At 34.8% G+C, this 23,039-nt stretch overlaps 3 protein-coding genes across 3 annotated transcripts; all 3 read right to left on the reverse strand.

The window, feature by feature from the left end:
* Positions 1-1,058: 1,058 nt before the first annotated feature.
* On the reverse strand, positions 1,059-5,472 carry LOC114400633. The gene is made up of 3 exons (XM_028363176.1): positions 5,037-5,472; positions 2,665-4,114; positions 1,059-2,567 (listed from the first exon to the last, which is right to left on the reverse strand). Exons 1-3 carry the CDS (start codon positions 5,296-5,298, stop codon positions 2,381-2,383), a joined length of 1,899 nt encoding a protein of 632 aa, XP_028218977.1. The 5' UTR covers positions 5,299-5,472; the 3' UTR covers positions 1,059-2,380.
* A 2,587-nt stretch (positions 5,473-8,059) lies between these two features.
* On the reverse strand, positions 8,060-11,211 carry LOC114400784 (glucan endo-1,3-beta-glucosidase 1-like). The gene is made up of 4 exons (XM_028363419.1): positions 10,916-11,211; positions 9,504-10,823; positions 8,791-8,839; positions 8,060-8,698 (listed from the first exon to the last, which is right to left on the reverse strand). Exons 1-4 carry the CDS (start codon positions 10,974-10,976, stop codon positions 8,563-8,565), a joined length of 1,566 nt encoding a protein of 521 aa, XP_028219220.1. The 5' UTR covers positions 10,977-11,211; the 3' UTR covers positions 8,060-8,562.
* Positions 11,212-14,047: 2,836 nt separating this feature from the next.
* LOC114400783 (serine/threonine-protein kinase haspin homolog) lies at positions 14,048-21,181 on the reverse strand. Its single transcript, XM_028363418.1, has 14 exons — positions 20,899-21,181; positions 20,704-20,796; positions 20,532-20,622; positions 19,575-20,146; positions 18,728-18,851; positions 18,425-18,534; positions 17,846-17,957; positions 17,390-17,482; positions 17,233-17,294; positions 17,019-17,149; positions 16,865-16,935; positions 16,726-16,778; positions 14,820-14,886; positions 14,048-14,443 (listed from the first exon to the last, which is right to left on the reverse strand). The coding sequence occupies exons 1-14, from the start codon at positions 21,090-21,092 to the stop codon at positions 14,306-14,308; spliced, it is 1,911 nt and encodes a 636-aa protein (XP_028219219.1). The 5' UTR covers positions 21,093-21,181; the 3' UTR covers positions 14,048-14,305.
* Between the last annotated feature and the right edge of the window lie 1,858 nt (positions 21,182-23,039).

The following is a 23,039-nucleotide window of genomic DNA, read 5'->3' on the forward strand; positions in this document are numbered from 1 at the left end:
TTTTAACTATAACGTCTTTAATTATTTTATAATTTTTGTAGCAAATAAACAATAATTGTTATAAGAGAAATTCATTCTCTCTTTGCACATTTACACAACCGATATAAGTTTAAAATAGTTTGATATTATCTCCATCTTTTATAAGTGAGACTAAATTCGAGTCCTTTAAATAAGATAATGAATTCGAGTCTAAACTAATCATCAATCATGGACAATGACAAAAAATACTTTACATAAATAAAACGGTTAATAAAAAAAATTCTCTTAATTATTTTTGTAACCATAATACGTTTGATTACTTTACAATTTTTGTAGTTAAAACAAATGAACTCACTTAAACATAAAATTGAGTTTTAAAATGCAGAGGCACGAGACATCTACTTGAAATAATGAAAAAATAACAATAAATAATTTCAAAATCACAACAACGTTAACACACTAGAAGACAACAATATCAAAATTAGTCTAATAGTCAAATATTGCTAACAATTCACTAATCTAAAATTAATATTAATTTTAAAAAAATACCTCGAAATAATGTTTGATCTTTTACTCTGTAGCCTTAGTATGTAGTATCTGATTTGAGGAATGATAATGAAATGGTTGGGTGGGGGGAAGGAGTTGACGAAAGAGGGGACACGGTGAAGGGGGAAGAGGCCAGATAGAGGTGACGTCGAGAAGGAGAAAGAGAGGACCAATTAAGGTTACCAAAGAGACGAGATTCAAAAATGTAACTCGTCAAGTTTTGTCGTGAGACATTTAATGTTGCTACTTTGACAATTTATTTGCCAATAACAAAAAATGGCGAAGACCGAAATTGCTAATGGAGTAATAATTTAGAAAAAAAGCTATAAAAAAACATTTTAGAAAGTAAAATCAATTGTAACAAAAAAAAAAGTAAAATCAAAGCAACATATATTTTTGAAGCTTATATCGAATTCGAATACAAGTTGAACATCTCTAAAGGGTAACCTATGATGTTTGGAATGAGTGCAGTTAACGAGTGATACACTATCGGGACTGCATACAATGACTAAGAATGAATCACACATGAAATCTAAAGCCAAGAAATGTACTTGTACAAATCAGTTGATGCTGAAGCTGAACCATTAAAAAGAAAGATGGGACGGTACATTACTTGCTGGCTGCACCAAGTCCAAATCTGAGTTTATGTACAGCTATGACTCGCTATGAGTCAACACCAGTCACACTATTGAGAAAGCTTAATCAGATTAAACACAAATTGAACCATGCTCCAGTCATAACCGGTATTATTTCCAACCAAAAAAGTAAAAATAAAAACTTAAAGCTGAGGGCATACAACTAAATAATCTATATGATACAGAGCAAATTTAAATTTGGACAACATTTCAAGGCAATAGGAAGCGGCAAGATCAGCTTAATTCCCCACTGAATTACCGAATTCTGAGCATTGAGCCAGGTATCCAGAAGCTAATTCCAGATGAATAATAAAATATCACAATTCCGTAGGCACCATCAGCAACAAGAGATGCAATAGGATGCACTGACATTTTGTTTCACCATCTTTGAATCATTTTGAGTACTCCGTAACATATTTTCATAGTCAAATTCTAAAATCATTAGCTTACCGGGTATTTGTGTTAAGATAACGAATCATGAGCTTCATGCAGGATTTGAAGAGTGCAGTCTCCTTTAATTTTGTGCAAATTAAGAGTTCTCTGTCCAGCAGTTTAACTTGTAACATTTCGAAGACAGCCACCAACGAACATAAGCCAACAAAACAGTTTCAGGACCCACATTCCACAGTTCACCCAGAAGAATTTGATTGGGTAGATCACTTCTCAAGTGATAAAAACAAACAGCATTGAGAATGGTTTACCTAACTAGCTTGAAGGTCCATCAATATCCAGCAAAAGTTCAAAACACATACTTGGTCAATATCCCGGACACTGCTTAAGAATATATCAATAAAAAGATCCAAAGAGTCCAGCCTAATAAGGCAACCTCCAAGCAAAATATAAATCTGTAGGAAGAGATGCATAGAAGCTCGGGACACTGGAAAGCATACTAATTCCAAAATAGATCCACTGTGATGCAAAACAGGCCATAGTAGGAACCTCAGCAACCACACCAAACTGTAGTGTTTGGTATAATTCAACTATTGTCCAAATGCTGCTTTCATTTCTCCCATAAGATCAACTGAAAGCTTTAAAAATAACCATAAACACACAAGATGCATATTACTACAGTTCACCATTACTACCTACCTTTTGATTCGGACGGAAAGGAGAGGATTATTCAACCAATTCATAGTCCAACTGGCTCGTACTTTATTCATTAATCATTAACTTCAATGAGTTTTCTCTAGTTGCCTTTCCTTACCAGAATCAGGGTGCAGTTATGCACCAGCTACAACCCCTGAACCAGGGTTTGTCTCGGGAAGAGTAATGTTAAGTGGTTGCCAACCAGATGGATGATGCGTAACCCATTTTTTATGGGTAATTAACATGTTCAATATCTGAAGGACATCACCCAAAGCAAGATCTTTAAAGCACATACTCTTAATCACAATACCTGCTTCATACCTAGACAAGAAAATAAAGACATATCAGATGACCAAGACAAGTATGAAAAGATGAAAATAAAATTAAAAGTTTTGAAGACATATCACAATATGCTTACTTGCACTGTGTACCCATTAGTGCTGATCTTCCAGCAGGAGTTGTTAAAAACTTTTCAATTTCATCCCATGTTTCTTTTGAGTGCTGCTTAGGAGTACCACCTAAAGGATTTACACATTTCCAAAGTTTATCATTCTTACCAACATACAACGGCAAAGCACCTAAATTCTGTTTCACCACCATATTCTGCTCAATAGCACTTTCAAGAGCCTTCTTAACATCAGTGTTGCGGTGCTTGGGATCTCCATACCGGATGCAATCAGTTATATTTGCCTCAGTTGGCATCATCTTTGCATTTTTTAGTGAGTTCAAGGCAAGTAAAACAACACCTATTAGGCCTTGTACATATTCAGAAGGTTTAGGACATCCTGGAGAACCCCACATACCATTACCAGAAGGGTTATTATTACCCATTGCTGCCAATGGCGGAGGTTGATATTCTGGACCATGTTGGTAACCTTGGTGTGATTGTTTTGTGCCACTGTTATGTACCATATGTCCATTTTTTTCATCAATTGATCTTAAATGATGTGGAGCATTATTATTAGAATTCTGTTTCAGCTCTCCACTCCGTTGTGGAACAGTTGGTGGGTTATGAACACTATTAGGATATCCAGAAATGTTCAGATTACCAATATCTGGCACATTGGTATGTGGCCCTGAAGTGAAATTGGGACCACCAGTCCTAGGTGGCACCATAGAAGTTGGAAAAGTATGGGAATTTGGAGTATATGAATTACTAGGTGCAAAAGGAGGTTGCAATGGGAAGTTGTTTGGTCTTAATGGCTGTGAATAAGGAATTTGATGATTGCCCTGTAGATTACTGTTATTGCTCCATAACTGATCAGTATTGCCATGAACATAATTTGTAGCAGGTCCACTTAGCGGAACATTTGGATTAAAGTTGCCAGGTCGATGAGAGTTTGTATTATTACGATTGCGATTATCTTGAAGTCCAACTGGCGGTGGATTCATGGCTCTGGGTCCATTTGATTGACTCGGGTTTCTCCAATTTGTTTTCCCCTGATATCTAGAATCAAATCCCCTTCCTCCATTTGGAAATTTTGAATTTCCTACATGTACTTCTGAATAGGAATCCACCTGTTGCTGTATCTGAGCAGCACTTGTAACTGGAATTTGTAAGGAGTCAGAAGATGATACATGGCTAAGGCTACCATTACCAAGTTGTTGTGATTCACCATTAGAAAGAGGAGGTCCTCCAGCTAAGAGGCTAGTCCAAAGCCATACACTCTTGGCAGCTGCAACTAGGGGTGCAGATGCTTTCTGAGGTTGTGCAAGAAGAATATTATATCTCCTCATCCGAAGTTGATGGAGAGCATTTGAGAAGTCTCGGTCACCCGAAATTAATAAATAATTAGCAGGTGCAGGATTGTCCACTGCCCAGAACAGCATATCAACAAGAATCTTCTTGTCACTTGCGTCTTTCACGCCTATCACCGAATATTAAAACGTCAGTTACAAAAAAAAAATAGAAGTTTCAAGTTTCACAGAACCTACAAAGCAAAAAAAAATAAAAATAAATAACAATAGATTTGATCCAAAAACAGAAAACTAATGTTTCCAAAATTGGTCTGTGAGCAGGGTTTTGACTGTGCCTGTGACTGCAATTATAGTTGCATCAGTCGCATTTATCTACAATTTCTTACAACATCAAGAAATGCAACAAAACCACAAGATCAAGGTTTTGGCGATGTCTATGACCAGAATGATAGCCACATAGGCATATTTATAGGCAATCTCTGGAAATATCAATAAATGCTGTGGAATGTGACAAAACCGCGACATCAAGGTTTAGGAGATATAAGGTTGGCCGGGTGGTTAAGAAGAAAGGAAAGGAGGAAAAGGTCGCCGGTTCTATCCGTCATGCTAACAAAAACTAACAAACTAACAATTAACATTTTCTGATAAAAAAAGAAAGGTTCTGGTGGGATGTCTGACTGCAATTACGGCCGCATCGGCCATATTTATCTGCAACTTCTAGCAATTTCAATAAATGCTACAGAACAACAACCACGGAACATGGACAGGGTTCAGGAGAGAAAACTAACAGCTCGTCAAAATCTTACAATTTCTCATGAGAGTCAAATAACCACGTACACCAGTCCCTTCACATCCACTCAAAGAAGGGAGAAAGAAACTTCAAACTATTAAGAGTTATAATAATTGCCAGCTGTAGAGATTTGATAATAATAATTTAACTTCAATCCAAAAGACAGTATGCAGTTATAGAGTTCAGGAGGAGTGTTTTATTAGATTGAAGATATCAACAGTCGATAAACTAAATCGGGGAGGTAGGAATAGCAGAAGTGAAAACGGATATAGATATGAAGTTGAAAAAGGGAGGTTACCGACCGGCGGGGACGTGGTTGAGGGAGATACCGGTGCTGGAGAGCGCGTGCTGCACAGAGGCGGGGATGCGAGTGGTGTCGCCGTAGGCGGAGATGGAGACGGGGCCGCAGTAGTTCATGCGAACGAGGGCGGAACTGATGTTCTGCGCGATCGCGTGCGGATCCGAACCCTTGGGGACGTGGCAGTTCTCGATGTCCCACCACACCGATATCTTCGCCGTGGCGTACTGCGCCTCCGCGTTTGCCGTGGCTCCATCTCCACCCATGACGCCGCTGCCGATCTCTTGAATAGCCCAACAATTTCCCCGATTTACACAAACACTCACTCACACTGTTAGTCACGACGACACGGAGACTTTTCTCTTTTTTGTGAAGGCAGAGACGGAGTTAGAAAAACGACGAGAAAGAAAGAAGAAAAAAAAGGATGCTTCGGTGAGGGTAGGCTTCTGGGTTTTTATGGTTAGTGGAAGAGAGAGAGAGAGAGAGAGAGTGAAAGTGGTGTTGTGAATTGACTCATTTGCCCTTTTACTTACAGCGTGCCGGATTTGGTGGGTGTGGCTGAACGCACTCTAGGCCAGTCATCTATTTGGTCTTGGGATTGAACCGGTGACGGTCAGCGTAACCCACTTTTTCTTCTATTTAAGTTATGTTTGAGAAAAATGAGGTTAACATATATTTGAAATCAAAATTTAGTTTGAGAAAAATAACTATTGAGATATTCTTACAAACTAAAATCCATACATGTTATTGGTATTTTGACTTTTTGGTTTGTCGTGTGAGTTGGAGTCCGGGAGTGTGCGTTGGGTTGGGGGAATACAAATTTTAGGACGTGGCATGATTTGTTAAATTCCTCTTTGATGGCTGGGGCCAAGTAAGGTTTTATTCCACACAATCCTAACGATTAAGTTAAAATTATAATATTAGTCCCAAAAAAAAGTTACAAGTTTTCTTGATTCCTTTCCTGCCCCATTGCTTACTTCCATTTTCAGATTTTCCTTGACAGATGGGATTGGATTTATTTTGTGCTTTGCGTGACATACCACATCCAAGTTTAGAGTCGTGGTCTCCGCGTTTGTTTTAATATTCTGAATAAATAATAGTATAAATTCTTTCTTTCTTATCATCTAATCACAATTTGGTAGCATGTAAATCAATTAATATGACTCTTTTTTTTTTTGTACAATCAATAGTAGTTATGTCAAATAATCCTAAGATTAACGTTGGCGCTTATTTTAACCCCATCTAATATGATCAAAATTGTCTCTCATACATATTTTATCACCACAACAACAAAATATCATATAAGTTTATTAATTTTTATAATTATTAACTTAAAAGTCATATATACGGAAAGTCTTTGTATGAATGATTTTACATTTGAGTATCTTAAAAGTCATTTATACTGAACGTCATGATTAAAAATATTACTTCACTTTATTAAAAAATGAATGACTTAGTAGAAGAAAATTAGGTAGATGATAGATAAAATTTGAGGATTAATAGGATGTTAATTGTCAATTAAAAAATCCGCATAACTCCTGGCTAAATAAAAAACATATTTGTTTCATGGATTGTTTTTCTGAGAATATAAAATAAAAATATTATTCTAAAGTATTTTAAAGAAATATGTTATATATCTTACAATAATTATTTGATTGTCTCGTAACAAACATGGAAATTAATTTTTCCATCCTCATGTTCCCGGGATTAAAAAAAAAATAACCTGTGCTTGCTTGAAAGTCACACTAATGATAATATCTAATTATTTAATATTGAAAAACCATGTGAGTGAATGATACCTACTTACCAGTTTTGTCGAATGCCATTATAGTTTATACGTCCTCATGTTAATATTAAACTAATGAACTAATGTTTATATTCTGAAAGCACTGTTCTTGCATGGTGAGGTAGATAAGCAATTATGGAGGAGCATGTTGTTCGGATAACATTGGATTTCTCCAAATTTAGATAACTATGCAGCAAGGAATGAAGTATCATGTTCAATTTTTGTTAAACTCTTTGAGAAATCAAGGAATCGGTGGCTTATTTTATGCTACACACTAGACTGTGACAAACCATCCAATAAAATGAGTATTTTGCTTCCTTTTTTCTCCTACGATCCTTGGCTAGAGCACTTAATTGATAAAATTTATTAATTCATTTTGGTTTTTCCACACCTTATACTTGTCCGGGTGTTTTTATTCTAGTGCAGTGAGTATTCTCCAATGAAGGTTTTTGAGGAGAGGAAAGGATCCTATTCTTTTAATGTTATTTGCTGGGCATGCTTTGCATGATTCTGATTGGCCAACTATCGGGTAAAGTTTCAATGTCACTTAATATAATTTTTTTTTTATTAAAAAGCCTAAACCAGTAGTATTAAATAATCTTAGTGTGGATTTAAAATATGTGGTGTAGATCAGCTTAAGATCGATGTAATCTTGTAGTTGTTGAATAATTGTTCCGGATTGGATCACGTAAGCCCAATCCATGATAGTCAGGCAACCTAGGCCCAAAAATGCGTTAGCTCAAAACTTAATTTAGATAATTCAAAGTAAAAATGAAATTCCTAAATAGTAAAATAGGAGAGTCAGGGGTACAATAGAAAAATGTCTAATAATTTCATAATTGTTTTTATTGATTGTCATAATTTGTACAGACAAACCTTAAATGACTACTAGTATTAATTTAGAAACAGATGGAGTAATTAACAACAAAAAATCCAAAACCAGAAGACAATTTCGAGATGAAAATTCTTTAAATAAAATAATAAAACTCAATCATGGTCAATAATTCATTCTGCATCACGCTTACGATTGGCGTCCATTTCTATGATCATCCTCCGGCTTGGATTCAATTGTCTTTGTTTGCTGATTTTTCAGCTGTTTCTTTCTTTAGTGGTTTCTAGTTTGAGCTCATTGGAAGAGAAGCATAGTCTTGTGTAATGTGTATCAGTAATGCACGAAGAGCATTACCTTAACAAATAATAACTCATTGAAGAAGAAGAGTTTTTGAATATGGACAGTAAAATTAAAAAGCATGATGATTAGAATCCATTAAAGCATCCAGGCTCTATAACAAATGATGTTGGAGTGGTTCCCCAATAAACCGTCAGAATTTACCAATACCATAAATTGTTGCTTTACAGATGAAACATGACACATTTTTTTTTTACTCATTCTAAATCTCGACAAGCTCTCAAAATGTGAAATTGTTCCCTTGACCCATCTACGAGTCAGTTAACCTGGTTTCTAACTCTACATATCCACGTGAATCATTTTGCAAAATAAGTACAAGCCCCTATTTATATGCAAATGAATTTCCAACACAAACTAGGACCAATGCACACAGAACTATATACTAGCCTTGTAACTGAACCTGACCATAACCTGTCATCATCACGTAATCTCTCTTCTATTCATTCTACTGTCATTATGCACTTGTAGAGCTGTACACTGCTTGTAATATTACAACACATGTAACTCCAAAGCCACGTGTATCGAACTTCAACGCCGATGATTCTTGTGGAAAACTCATGCAGTGAGTCTTGCAGTGACTAATGATATTGCCAGAACCATGCAGCCAAGAAAAGGTCTCAGACTAGCCGAATAGGAGGTATTTAAATCAGGAGGGCTTTGGGACCCTAAAACTGGGCTACCAGTACCAGAGCTGCAAAAGATGGTGTCATGATTAGTATCTTCATGGCTTAGTGGTACCAAAAACATTTGCTGCAGCAAAGAAAACCTTGTCATATCACTTACCCGGATGTGCCTGCCCCTGAAGATGATGGGTAGATGCAAGAACCCGAGCCTAGTCACAATTTAAAAGAGTTCTTTAGAAATGGTCTTCAATTTTGTGAAGCATAATATATATTTATATATCAATTCTTTTTAACCCGGTCCCGACAGATATCTTGACTAAAAAGCCAGAAGTAGAGGTTAATCCCTCAAGCTACTAAAATTCATTTAAAAGGATTGTTTTCTTCCAAAAAAATACTCTTCCATATACACAGACTGATAATTTTAGTAGAAAATATCTTTACACAATCATCCAATAAGATTTGACTGTAACAAATTAAATTCTAATTGAATATCTGCCTAAAGTTGTTTTAGATTAGGTTAAACTATTCCTTTCGTCCTTATAATTGTCTCCGTTTTAAGATTTATTCTCTATACGAGAAAACTACAAAATTTGAGTCCCTGACAGTTTTTTTTTTTGGCACTTTATTACCACAAAAAATTTGTAGCAATTTTACACCACCAAAAAGTATTTTCTGATATTAGTAATGATGACCCTAAACCCTAAACTACAAAACTTAACTTTTATCCTTGTACAGGGACTAAAACTTACAGTCCTCTCTATTAGAACCAAAACTTAAAATGAGGACGCCAAAAAAATAGTATAATCTTTAGACTAACAGTATATATAAGTCAAACTCTAAAAGAATAGGGATATTTAACTAATAAGATCTTACTCGGATTGGTGTTCACTATGGTGGCAGTGCCTCCAAAGTCACAGCTTGTTGGCGCAGGATTCTTTTGGTAGTAGTTGTTGAAGGCAAAAGAAGCATGGTTTTGTAATGAATTTGGATTGTAACAACTCCCACCTTGCTGTATCTGTGAACAATCCACACCTGACATTCCACAAGCATAGTCCAGTGCTGATTGAAGAGAAGCTTGTGGAACTCCAGTCTTTGCCACACACCAACTCTGCCCCCCTGGCATGGCTTGAGCATTTGTGCTTGGAGGAGGAGGCAGTGCACTTGTGACAGGAACACTTCCTGATGATGGTGGTGGATAAGAAGAGGTCACAGGGTTGGTAACCGGATTGGCTGGATTTGTAGGGGCTAAGGGAACAATTGGTGTGGTAGAAGGAACTGTGACAGGTGTTGAAGCTGGATTGGTGGGGGAAACTGTGATGATGGTTGGTGTATCTGGAGGTGTGATTACTGGTGAAGGTGGGGTTGGTGAGTTGGTTGTGTCTTGTAGAGTTCTTCTGATGTGGACTTTGCTTGGATTTTCTCTTAGGAACAAAGGAAATATCTCTTCTCCCTCTTCTTTTTTGAGTAGTACAAAATCATTGGTTGTGCGTACTTGTGCATAGAATGCAACTATTCTCTTTGTAAAATGAGAAACTGCTTCAAGATATTTGGATACTGCCTCAGTAAATTGAGCTAATTCCATTGAACTTGGAATATCATGGCTCTTGATTGTGAAAACCACAGGAACATCTTTGCAGGGAAGAATAGCAGCAGCAAGGGTGGCTCTTTCAATAACAGACTGAAAAGTGCTCGATTCCCCATCAATGATGTCTTCTATCAAGACAAATGAATCTATTTTATTCAAAAACATAACAATCCTAAGGAGATCACTCTCATATGATGCATTCAAATTCTCTAAGAATGAAAGTGGAAAAGCCACGGAGACTTTAGTTTCCCTGCTTAGTTGAAGATTGCTGAGAAATGAATGAATTGATTTGAGAACAGGTATGAGCAAAGGCATCTCATCTGGGCGTAAGCACTCACTGCCACATCTAACAACGATGCTTCTGATGTCTACTTGTGGAAAAATGTTCAAAAGACGAGTTTCTAGCCATGAAACCAGAGATGATTTTGATTTTGAAGAAACAAAATTTTCAACCAGGCTTTCATTTAAGAAGAAATCAACTGACAGGTTGGTGTTGGTGAGAGTGCTCAAAAACTTGTAATCAGATACACAAAACCGAATCTCAGATTTAGAGATCTTGCTTTTCTGGAAGAATGTAGTAGCAGCAGATGATGAAGATGCAGTAGTCCCTGCAAAGTGAAAAGGATCGAGCTCAGTTAAGTGTTACAGATTGAGAAACAAAAAACAAGGAAAGGAGAAAGTGTTAAATATGGTTACTCACCAGAAGAGCAGAAAAGGAGAAAAGAGAGGAACAAGAGGCATAGAGAAGGTTCCTTGGCCATTATGCAATGTGGAATATTGGTGTGTGTGATTGGTTCCTTGGTTTTTAAAAACAAGAAAACATGAGAAAGAAGAAGTGGAGCTTAGTACTAAAAGGTGTTCAAGATACAAAGCCATAAAGGTAGGGAAAATAATGAAAATATGTTACTTTGTCACGAAGAATGTTTTGGTGCGATCACAAGTACGAAGAAAAATGCTCTCTCTTTTCTTTCTTTTTTCTTTATCTTTCCCAAAGCCCTTATGTCCTAGTCCCTAGCGATCAAGATTTTTAAATCATGCTCATGTGCTTTTACAAATGAGGAATTGGACACACATGTCTTATTTTTAAGTACCATAGTACCATATTTCTTATTTATTTATTTTCTTTTTTGTCAAAAGAATCCTTAATATTGAGAAATTTTATTTTTTATTCGTAAAAATAAAAAATAATGTCATAAATTTACAAAAAAAAAAAACTCACATTTTTATTCAACAAACCGAATTAAATTCCTTAAAAAAAATTTATTTTTATACCGTTATACTATTTTACCAGTATCATTTTATGCACGTATAACGATAGTGAGCCGTTGGATTCTTGACTCGGTCATGAATGATTGCTGGCTGATGGTTGCAACTTGCAAGTTCAAATCAGGGCGGTAGTTGTTGAATAAAAGTACGAGAGTTGACAAAGGTAGACTAGACATTTATATTGTAAGAGCTTTGATGTTTCTATTATTATGGATGCAAACATTAATAAATGTTACTAAAAAGGTTATTCAGTCTGTCTTATTTTATTTTTATCTGTTATTTTAGCTAAAATACACATCTTAAAAGTAATTAACTATATCAATTTTATAGTAATAAAACAATTTTTTCCACTAAAATATTTTTACTTCATAAATGATTACCTATATTTTACCATTACAGCTATGTATTTACTATTTACTAGTACACTTATTTCTTAACATAAATAAAGGTATTTAAAAAAAGTAATTGCTATTTTTTAATATTCTAAATTGACAAATGGTTTGAAATAAAGGAATATGCTAAAAATAAGATGCAAAATGAGACGGAATGAACAATTCAGAAATTAAAAATTAAAAAATATAATTACATATTTAATTATTCCTTTTTAATGTATTTTAATATGATTTTTAATGAAAAAACATGAGCAAATTACAACATCCCCGAGTTTTGTTTAATTACACATAATCTGATCCTTTTTATTTTATTGCACTAATCTCCTTTAAGTTTAAAACATTACACTAACATTTCTTTATATGTTTGAGAACATTATACTAATATTCTCTCAAATCTTTCACTAACACCTCGTACAAGGAGGTGAAAATAACGATAAAAAAAAGGAGATGCTTGGATAATTACATGAAACTTCAAGGGAAGTTACTGTAATTTTTACAAAAATAGATATATTAATTGTTTAGGATATTAATTAGTTAGGAGGGAGGGGGACTACCTGGAAAGTAAAGAAATGAAATCAATAATTATTTCTTCACTCCTCTTATAACATTTATAATGCATGATTGGGTAAATAAATTGTTTATCTTAAATTTATGAGTTCTAGAATGTCACGTAAGTTTAAAAATTCTATATAAACATATATTTTAATATTAAAGTTATTAGAATGTGTGTTTAACGTGAGTCACATTAAATTTTATTATTAAAAAATTATTTTTTAATTAGTAAGAATGAATTAAACAATTATTACCTACCACTTACCCAAGCAATACACTGGCAAATCATATGTTTTAACAGTAAAAACTTGTTGAATGACTCATTAAACACCCGCGTTGAATGCTCCCAAATTACATGTTCATGTCACACTAATAATACCTGATTTTATACGGTTATTTATTGTATCAATTTCTTTTAAATTAAGAATAAAAAAAACCTTTATTTTTTTTTAAAAGAAAATCTGTAACGGAACAAAAATTACAAGATTACGGAAAATTTGCTCGGAGTTCAGGGATCAAACCATGTGCATTGGCTTTAGTTTGGAGTATCTACTAAGGATCTATAAAGTTGAGTGTGTGGTGGTAAAGATTTATATAAGAAAAGAGTCATATTCTCTCAGCAAAAACCACTACCAATAGTCATAGATTTGACACTTAATAAAGGCATAAAAAAGTCATGACTATTTTTTTCTTGGGTGCAAAAGGCATTGAAGAAATTGAAAATGAGTTATTAGGCTTAGTAGACTAAAATATTCTACTTGGATTATTGGCTGCGTTAGCCATGTGTAGTTTGGGCAAAATATTCAGAAAAGGCAATGCCCTAAGATACAATCACAACCCAGTAACATGAGTGGGGACAAGCCATGTGGAATAATCTATTCGGCTTGCTCTCGCTTAACAAGGACTAGTGTCTGACTAGGTCTCTAGCCGAAAGCTAAGAGTGGGGGTGATGGGGTGGTGCACAAAAGGGTCCACTCTGAATCTCAAAACCACAAAGTAATTAGAAGAGGTGCAATAAGACAATCCGAAAAGTAGGATTATGGGTTTATAAAGTTGTTTGTTGTGTCTTTCTTACAAAACAAGGAAAAAATAATTTGATAAACACTGAGTGTGGGTTTTGTTTTTTCACTCTTTAATAGATATTGGAGGATTAAGTAGCTCCCTCGCACAGTCAAGAAACAGCGAAAATTTGGGGCTAATGCAATTGAAAAAGTAACGTGTTTGTATGCTATTAGCGATTGCGGATTTTACGGGATATCAACATTTTCTAACTAACACGTTAGTGCGAATATATCATGCTAGTTTCAGCATAGAAAGCTTACTGCCAAATGATAGTCCCTGCCCCTTCATTTTGATTTTACCAATTTTTGAGGCAGTTAAAACATAAAACACATTTCGTCAAAACAAAAAAAACTTAAAACACATTTTACAAAAAATATAAATTCCTTGTAATTTTTTTAATCTTTAATGTTATACTTTTTTTCTTAATTAACCTAAATTTTGCTGTGTATATCCTATAATCCTAACATTTGCTTAGTATATTAAGTGGTTAACCCTCTCCCTCAAGGGAAAACAAAAGTGTACATTTTGAAGGACTTGGAAGTTTTTGTCAAGTATAAACATTAAAATCAAAATGTGATAACATTAACTAGGAAAAATATACAGAAGAAATTATCACAATTAACCTGCATTGCTGTAGAAGTTTTGTAGCTATATATTCAGTTATCACACTTCGATCTATACATTAATATTTTAACTTGGCAAAAACAAAATTCACCTTGTACGGATCAAGTTGAACAATGGAGTAAAGCTGCCTCCAAAGATGCAAGAAAGTCGAGTAAAGTTTTGACAAAATGCCATGTTAGGTGGGAAAAGGAGCTTTAGATTGTTAAGTTTGGGTCAGACTCAACGAACAAATCAGTGAAGAAGGGATCAAGAATTGCTTCCTTGGCCGAATCATACTTGTCAAGACGTTTCTTCAAGGATCGTAGATCTCTCTCGTGCTTCGTAGTACGTTCCTGCAATAACAATAGTTCGTTATGTACTGCCTTATTTAGGGTCAATATTTTGCTCCTGACATTTTTCAATTCGTTTAAGGCTAGAGTTTATGACTATTCAAAATAAATGCTGTTTAACTCGACTATATAACAAAAGTAACACATCAAAGTGCACGTGAATAATTTAGAAGGGAAAAGAAAAAGATTGACTTTCTTAACAAGTATTACAGTGAAATTCCTGAAATCGAGCAATGCAGTGGTATTATATCAAAGTATACAGAGCAAGATTTGAAAAGTTATATCTAAAACTAAATTAAAATTCTACAAGAATCCATGTCCACATAACATAAATAAGCAAGACCGGTACATGGTTGCTAAAACTTGAGAGAAGACTTACAAATGATTTCTTCATGAGGAGTATGTCTACCAAGTAGATCAACCATAACACGTTTGTTTTAGGACAGCTGTAAATTTGAAAAGGCAACAAGAATTCAGTGTCTAGAAAATACAATAACGTACAACAAAGAACATTGGAACTTATATACCAGTACTAATGTCAAGACTCAAGAGTGTACCAACAGCCAAATCTTATAATACCAAATCAAATTATCATATTGCGAGGATATGTGGAATTATACTTGAATCGATCGAAAGTCATGTAAAGTTTTTTGTCACAATTAATTTTCTTTACACGAAGAATGCCAAAGGGAATGTTGAACTTCAAAGGACCAACAAGATAAAAAGGTGGGAGTGGTAGAAATAAAAATGTAAAGATGAATATCTGGTCAAAAAAAGGATAGGTTACGAAATGATTAGAAATAAAAACCTGTTCGTGTAACAATGATTAATGATTGAGGAAAAGATTACAAAAAATCAATTATGATGACTTAGACACGTACAAAGAATGTCACTCAAGGCAGCAATAAGGAATGATATGATTTTCAGTCATGTAAAAACTAAAAAGGAGAAGGAGACCAAGAATAACATTAGGAGAAGTTATTAAGAGGAATCTCGTGATAAATATTGCATAACCTTTTAAAGGAAGTTCTGCTGAGTGAATTGTTTCAGTTACATAATTTCTTTTCTTTGACTAAAATTGAAAAAATAAGGTATAGTAAAAAATTCTTTCTTTTTTCATTTTTGAACTTCAAATGAAAGAAATTATGAGGCAACATAAAAAATTAAAGGTTTAATTACTCGTTTACTTCCTATAGTTTTATCATTTGTATCTTTTAATCCTTATAGTTTTAAAGTAATTTTTTTAGTCCCTATAATTTACATTTTAATTTTCTTTTAACTCCTGTAGTTTAAAAGTGATTTTTTTAATCCTTATAATTCTTTTTTAGTCTCTATAGTTTAAAAGTGGTCTTTTTAGTTCTTATATTTTATATTTTAATTTCCTTTTGTCCTTACCATCAAAATATGAGTAATATTATCAATTAAAATTAACTACAAAAATATTATTAAATAATTTGTAACTAATTTATCACAAGATAATTTATAATAAAAAAAATAATTGATAATTTATAACTAATTTTTAGTTTATTATTTTTATATATTTTTTTGTAGTAAGGTAATTAAAATACAAATTATAAGAACTAAAAGAAAATTAAAATACAAACTATAAGGACTAAAAATGTCATTTTTAAACTATAAAGACTAAAAAAACTACTTTCAAACTACAAGAATTAAAAGGTACGGTTCATGAAACTTAAGAACTAAATGAATAATTTAACCAAAATTAAATTAAAACATATAAAATCAAAGAGAATGATACCTCTAAAAATTTAGTCTTTAACTAAGTTGAATGATGTCCTATGATTCATATACATATAACAAATCTCACGTAGAATAATTTTTGTTGTTGTATACACAAAATGCCGAAGGAGGGGATTTATGGGCTACAAGGAAGACTTAAGAGGGATATGAATTGCATTTGAATACGTCTGCCCAAATTAAAAGCATACATTTTGCCTATCCTTTTTCCTGTTTCTCTCCTTAGAAACATGACGTTTAAAAAAAAAAAAATTGACAAAATATCGCTATTGTGGAAAGAATTTGAGGGGTCACTTTTTAATTAGAGATAAGGAAGGAGTAGCGGGACAAGTGATTTGAATTCTCATTAGGACTAACGAGAAAGTTGGTTCTACCAAAGGGGTTAGTCCTCCACAATGTAACCAACCAAGATTCAAATCCTCATTAGGACTATGCTCCTATTTAATAACAGAATTATTTCCAAAAAAGGATTATGGAGATCCGTGGGAAACCAACAAAAGATTAAAAGAATGGTATGAGAATCGTACCTTCCTTCCCACCAATCTTCAGTCACCTCCTTCATCCTCCGATATGTTTCTGACTGCATGTGTTATTTAGAATCATTAGTTTAATCAGATGGAACTAACAGAGGTACAGAACTTACAAATCTAAATAAGTATTCCTTACCTGTTTGTCCCCTTTCGGTCCTTTAAATAGGTCAGGATCAGAGGAAAGATCTAAATACAGTATGCTATCACCTGTGTGAACAAGACAGTTAATTATTACTGGTGACAAATTTAACACCCGATAGCATACTAAAGCCAAAATTTCAAGTGCTCACCTGTGTTTATTCTTGATAAAGTGAAGTCAATAATAGATATTATTAATCCATGAGTTTTGACCAACATAGTCTTGCCATCGAGAGTGAACTGCAACGTTTCAGAATCACTTCGGCCCACAAGTATATTTCCCCTGAACAATTGGATATTCATAAATTAGTAATCGTGCAAATACAATGACAGCATATATAACAACGCCACCGCATGATGACCCACCAGTGAAGATCTCGATGTTCAAATTCAAACGCAGACTCAGCCACAGCAAGCCCAGCCGTAACCTGTATTTTATGACAGAAATTAGCCTAAAAATTAATACCATGCCAAGCTTAAGCGCTCAGCAGGTGCAACCATAATCAAAACAAGTATAACATACCTGAACCAGTAAAGCCCTTGCCTCGTCAAAATTCAGGAGTGCAAAACTTTCAAGATCCTTGCCACCATGTTCTTGTACGAACACCACATAACACTAAATGTAATTATATGAGTTAATGTATAATTCTTGTTTCGGAGATATAGGCATGCTTGATCTATGAAAGTATGGATTGCTCATTTGATGTAACAAATATTTTAAGTAGTAAACCCAAAGAGTATACCCCCGTTCCTCACTTACATATTCTCTCCAATCTGTTCTTTTACCAAAAAAAAGTCCTTCATTTGTGAAACAAAATTAGCAAGTGTCTGTTTTACGAAAGGTAATAGCTTCATTACCAATCCCCATCATTTTATGTTCACAGCAATATATAATTGGGTGTTAACATTGTGAAATTCAATTCAAATTAGAAATATACGTAAGTTCATCACTAATGAAGTTAAAGTTAAAAGAGGAAACCTGTTTATCTGGGAACTCTTTTGGGTGATCATTCTCTGAGCCATGCTCAAGATCCCAATCTTCCCATGCTTGAATTAGAGACGCATCATAAGGGCCCTGACATACTCTAAATCTATCACAGAAGACAGGACCATAGATAGATAAGACGATAGTACTTAGCCGCAAAATGAGTAGAAATTTAAAATCAGAGATAGTTATTTTAATCCAGGCCAGATGGCAATGACCCTGCTAATCATCTGAGTTTCTACTTTCTATGGCAAAAAACAGCCAGCAACTGGGATTTTGGCCGCAATGTCAAGAGTACAAAACCAAAGATGGCAAACTCAAAATCTATGGCTAGAACTAAGGTTTTAAAAAAAAGCCAGCAACTGCGATTTCAGCCGCAACATAAAAAACTTTTAGGTTCTGCGACCACAATATTGGCGCATCTGTATGCAGTTTCCCGCAATACCGAGGAACGTAAACCACGACAACAATTTAAAACCTTAGACTTAGCATTAAGAAATGTAATCAAAATTTTGTTCTCTGGAAAAAATGCTTTCGACCAGCACCTTAAAATTATACAAGTCAGATACTCACTCTATGCAATCTATGAATGCGCTGCAAAGATTATCAGAATCTCCATCTTTTCCTCTCAATTGATTGAGAGTTTTGCAAAGAAGCACTTCCTCCAGCAATTCTTCGGATCTCTGTAGTACATAATAGCCAATAATTCATTGACAGTATTTTTGTCTGTGAACGCAGTATCTCAATCAATTGAATAATATTTAAGGTAGTAATCAACATGTTCATCAAATATTCTGATCGTAGCAGGAAAAACTTAGTTACATTTGAATAATAACTATTGGGAACAAAAATAAAGTATATTAATGCGACTGTTACCTTTTGGACTTCCCCATTCACTCTGAATTCCCCATCAAAAGGAACTATTTTGCAGACATAATTGTTAATCTTGAAAGCTTCTCCATATGTTCCTTCACCAACTTTCACAATAGTTTCTGAGCCACTGGAAAAAGAAATTTTGCATTGCTATGAACATGAGTGCACTGCATTATAATTCAAAAATCACTTGGAATGATTGTCAAAATGTTGTTGCTGCATTATTCGTTCAGCAAAGGCACTTCAAGTTCAAATTAGAAAGGGGCAATTATGCCCCAAAATATTTATGCCCTAGCACAAGTTTTTTTTGGGGGGTTCAAAGAGAAGAGTTGAACTCCAGTACCAGGGATTTACAACAACTAACACATACTACTCAACCACCTGAGGTAGACCTTGGTCATCGATACTATCAAGAATAAAATAAAATTCTGATTTATAATACAATTACCTTGTGATCTTGAAGGGAAATTTTTTTATCTATTTTTAGTTTAACAGCTAATGTGAGATTACAAAACTGTAATGCATATAAAGGGAAGAAAAACCTTCAACTACTAAAACATCAAATTGACTTCTTAACACCACAATCCAGTATTAATTGCAGACAAAAATTGCCATGCAAACTAAAAACAACAACACCAATACCAAAACCAAAAAAGTCTATCATAACAAACAACTAAATAAGTAGGTAGCATAGGAAGTAGAAACAGTGCACTCAAACAACAAATTATCATATATGGATGCAACGAGGAATTAAATTTATTTCAAAATCCACAAGCGCACACTTATGCCAACCTTTGTCACTCACAAACTAAGATAGCATGTTACTTGAAAATAAGGAACAATCCAATACCTAGAGAAAATATCTTGTAACACTGAAGGTGCAGACTGTCCACAAATCGATAATAAAACAGAAAATGGATTAATGTGGTCATCATCTATTGAAGATGACGTTGATACCAGAGAAAGTTTCTTAACACCAGCTTCAATATCTTCACATCCTTCACCACTTTGAGCAAACAGCATCTTTTCATTTGTTTGCAAATGACTGCCATTCTCAATAGAAGTTTCCTTCTCCTCAGTTTTGATGGTATGCAGAAGAGAATTGCTTCGGTCAGTTCGTTCCAATGTTTTCAAGTCAGAAGCACCGAAGTCAATGTCACGAATAGTTTCCAAACGTGTGGAAGGAGTATCCAGTATCTTCGATAGTGTGCTAGATGGACCGCAGAAGGGGTTTAACCTTCTAGAGTGCAACCATTTTTCTAATCTGGAGCATACAGCTGGAATTGGTTCCTGTTGTGTCATATTTCCTATGGTCCATGTGCTTTTCTTGGGGGAGGGGCTTTCCTCCAACAACTCATAAGCATCAACCTCTTGAAAGTATATCCTCTCCTTGTCAACGTTTGGAGGTTGCACAACCTTTCCCTATACATACCAAAAACACAGATAACAAGCAAACAAACAAATGGTTCAAGTCTCCTAGAATAGCATTGATTTTAGATATCTTTTTTTATTTTTTTGTTCCTCATAGATATTCTCCTTAGGAAACAATCCTGTTCAAGGATTGTCAGCACTAAATACAAGCACCTCTCTTAACGGGAATTCGAACTTTGGTTTGCCATGTTGTGAGAGTCTGGGAGATGAGTCTCTTCTGCCAGACACAACTCCGGTTTGTGATTTTGATATATTCAATGTTTTTTTTTAACCAATGATATATTCTATTGTTATTAATCAAAATTACAATAATTTAGCATTTCCTAAATATGCAGAATATAAGACATGTGAGGACATAATAATATGATAAGCATACTTTGGGAAGAGCGGGTTTTCCTTTCCTTTTGTCCTTCTTCAACTGAGGCTGGTATACCATAAAAGCCCCAACGGCTATACTTGTCCTCCCTCTGTTAAAAGTGAGTAATTGAAAAATCAGATGAAACCGCAATTAGATAATTTGAAAGGAACTAATTGAACACAACACAAACCGGGTGGAAAGAGAACGGTTCCAACTGACTCGCTTGTTTGGATCGGCCAAACTCTGCCGAGGCGGGCGCGGTATAGCAGAATCGGGAGGCTTTCTGGAAAATCGATCGAAAAGGAAAACAGTTTCCGTAAAACCTTTAAAAAAAATGAAAATGAAATAAAGAAGAAGAAAGATGATGGAATGAAAATGGAGGTACGAGTTGGCGTGGTTTTGAGGATTGCGAGGGTGTCTTCTCCGGTAAACGACGTCGATTCGTTCGGGGCGGGGCGTTTCAGCGGCAACGATTTGTGACCAGAGATCAAGGGAAGGGGCATTTGAATTTGAGGAGGGGCAGGGGCAGCGAGGAAGAGGGAATTCTCTTCCCTTAACTGCTCCGGAGTTGCTGCTCATGTTTACGCTTTTGCTTCTTCACCGACTCATTCGTACAGGGTTTAATTCCCATCGCATCAATCAATGCCTCCCAGTTTAAAAACGCTGCCTGGCGGGAACTCTATGGGGAATAGTTCTAGTCCACACCCAAACAGGACCTACAACAAGTCTTTCTTTTTTTTTTTTTTGCCATCACATTGGTACAGAGTCAAGTATCTTCTTCTAATAATATTTTTTCCTATTCAAAACGTTTGTATATGAAATTTTAATTAAAAAAATTAAGTTCAATATCACTTACATCAACATTTATTACTAGACTACAACAAGTTTCATCATTACTAGTAATTACTAATTTCTAATTATTAATAAAAAATATTAAAAATCATGTTAAAAATATGTTAAGAACTATGATAAAATATCAAATATATTAATAACATTTCTTTCTTTTATTTATATCTTTGTTTTTCCACTTTCCTGTTGCTTGTATTTCTTAGGAAATTAATTTAAATATATCAATAATAATGTATTTTTTTATCATTATTTTATTATAAATTATCATATATAACAAAATTATTATTTGTTTTCATAATAAAGTAATTTTTTTTATTTGTAGCAATCAAATATAGGTATCAGGGATCACGACAACTCGTGCACACTCTTCCACAAACTAAGCTAGTTCCCATTGTTCCAAAATTTAGCATGCATTTTTTTGAATAAGTAATCCCCATATGTATGTATAATTATAGAATGCAAAATTCAGAAGCATCCATTTTTTTCAATTTAGAATTGGAGAATCCAAAATTATAACTAAATCCAAAAAAACTTGGATGCAAAGCAACGACAATGACCCGTAGAAGGCAACTATGGTGGCATATCCTTTCAGACAGAGGAAAAGGGAGCAATTGTGGTGGTGGAGACTTTCAAACAGAGATTCCATGGAGAACAATCTTGGGATATTTGAAACAAGGAGGTGCAGGTTGAAAAAAAAAATTGTTCTTAAAGCAATTTTCCAAAAGCATTAGGTATTCAGCCCGATGGAAATGTGTCATCCAAGTTATGAATTGGTTTTGGGCTTTCGTTCTTGTGACTGTGGAACAAAATAAAAGTTATAAACACCATTTTTGACTAATGTCTCTTGGCTCTTATCTTATAGACATATTTTCTAAATGTAACTTGTATCGTACAACTCATGAACTTGGTAGTTACTTGGCTAGTGATGCTTATGTATCGTACGACCCATGAACTTGACAGTTACTCAACTAATGTTGACCACTAGCTCCCCACGATCATGCACGACACTTAGAGGATCAATTAGTTAGTGTAACTTCCTCAAGGTCGAATGTGTATATATAGAAACCCAAAGAAAACACAAGATATGTTTTAATCATTCTATACACCAATACATAAACACCTCAGACCCAACTGACTTGATCATCAGAGTACTTTTTCCAGGTACTTTTCCCAACACCGGGTTAGGAGATCGAAGATTTCGCTCGTCCACAGCTCACCACAACTCGTGAGAACTTTGCCACAACTCAACCGGAAGTCGACCACAACTCACCGGAAGTCGGCCACAACTTAGTCGAAACTCATTGGAACTTAGCAGGAACATTTGGAGCCCACCGTAGGATTGAGAAAAAAATTTCCTTCGACTATAAGATGGTAATAACAAGGAAAAGCGATCCCAGGTTGTCTGCATGTTCCACCCGGGCAAAGACATCAACAATGCAAGAAATTAAAGCACAGATGGAACAATTATGCAAGAAAATTAAGGCCGACTTAGAGGCCTCGAGGCAAAAGCACGAAGCGAACATGTTGCAGTTAAGGGAGGAGAATGCAAACCCCAGAGCAAGGCTTGCTATCCATCATCCACCTCCACCACCAACCCCACCACATTCTCCATCCTATTAAGCACACACCTATGCCGAAACAAGAAATCAGGAAAACCATACCTAGCCCTCCTCCTAC

The sequence above is a fragment of the Glycine soja genome, chromosome 19 (assembly GCF_004193775.1).
Source record: "Glycine soja cultivar W05 chromosome 19, ASM419377v2, whole genome shotgun sequence".
NCBI lineage: Eukaryota > Viridiplantae > Streptophyta > Magnoliopsida > Fabales > Fabaceae > Glycine > Glycine soja.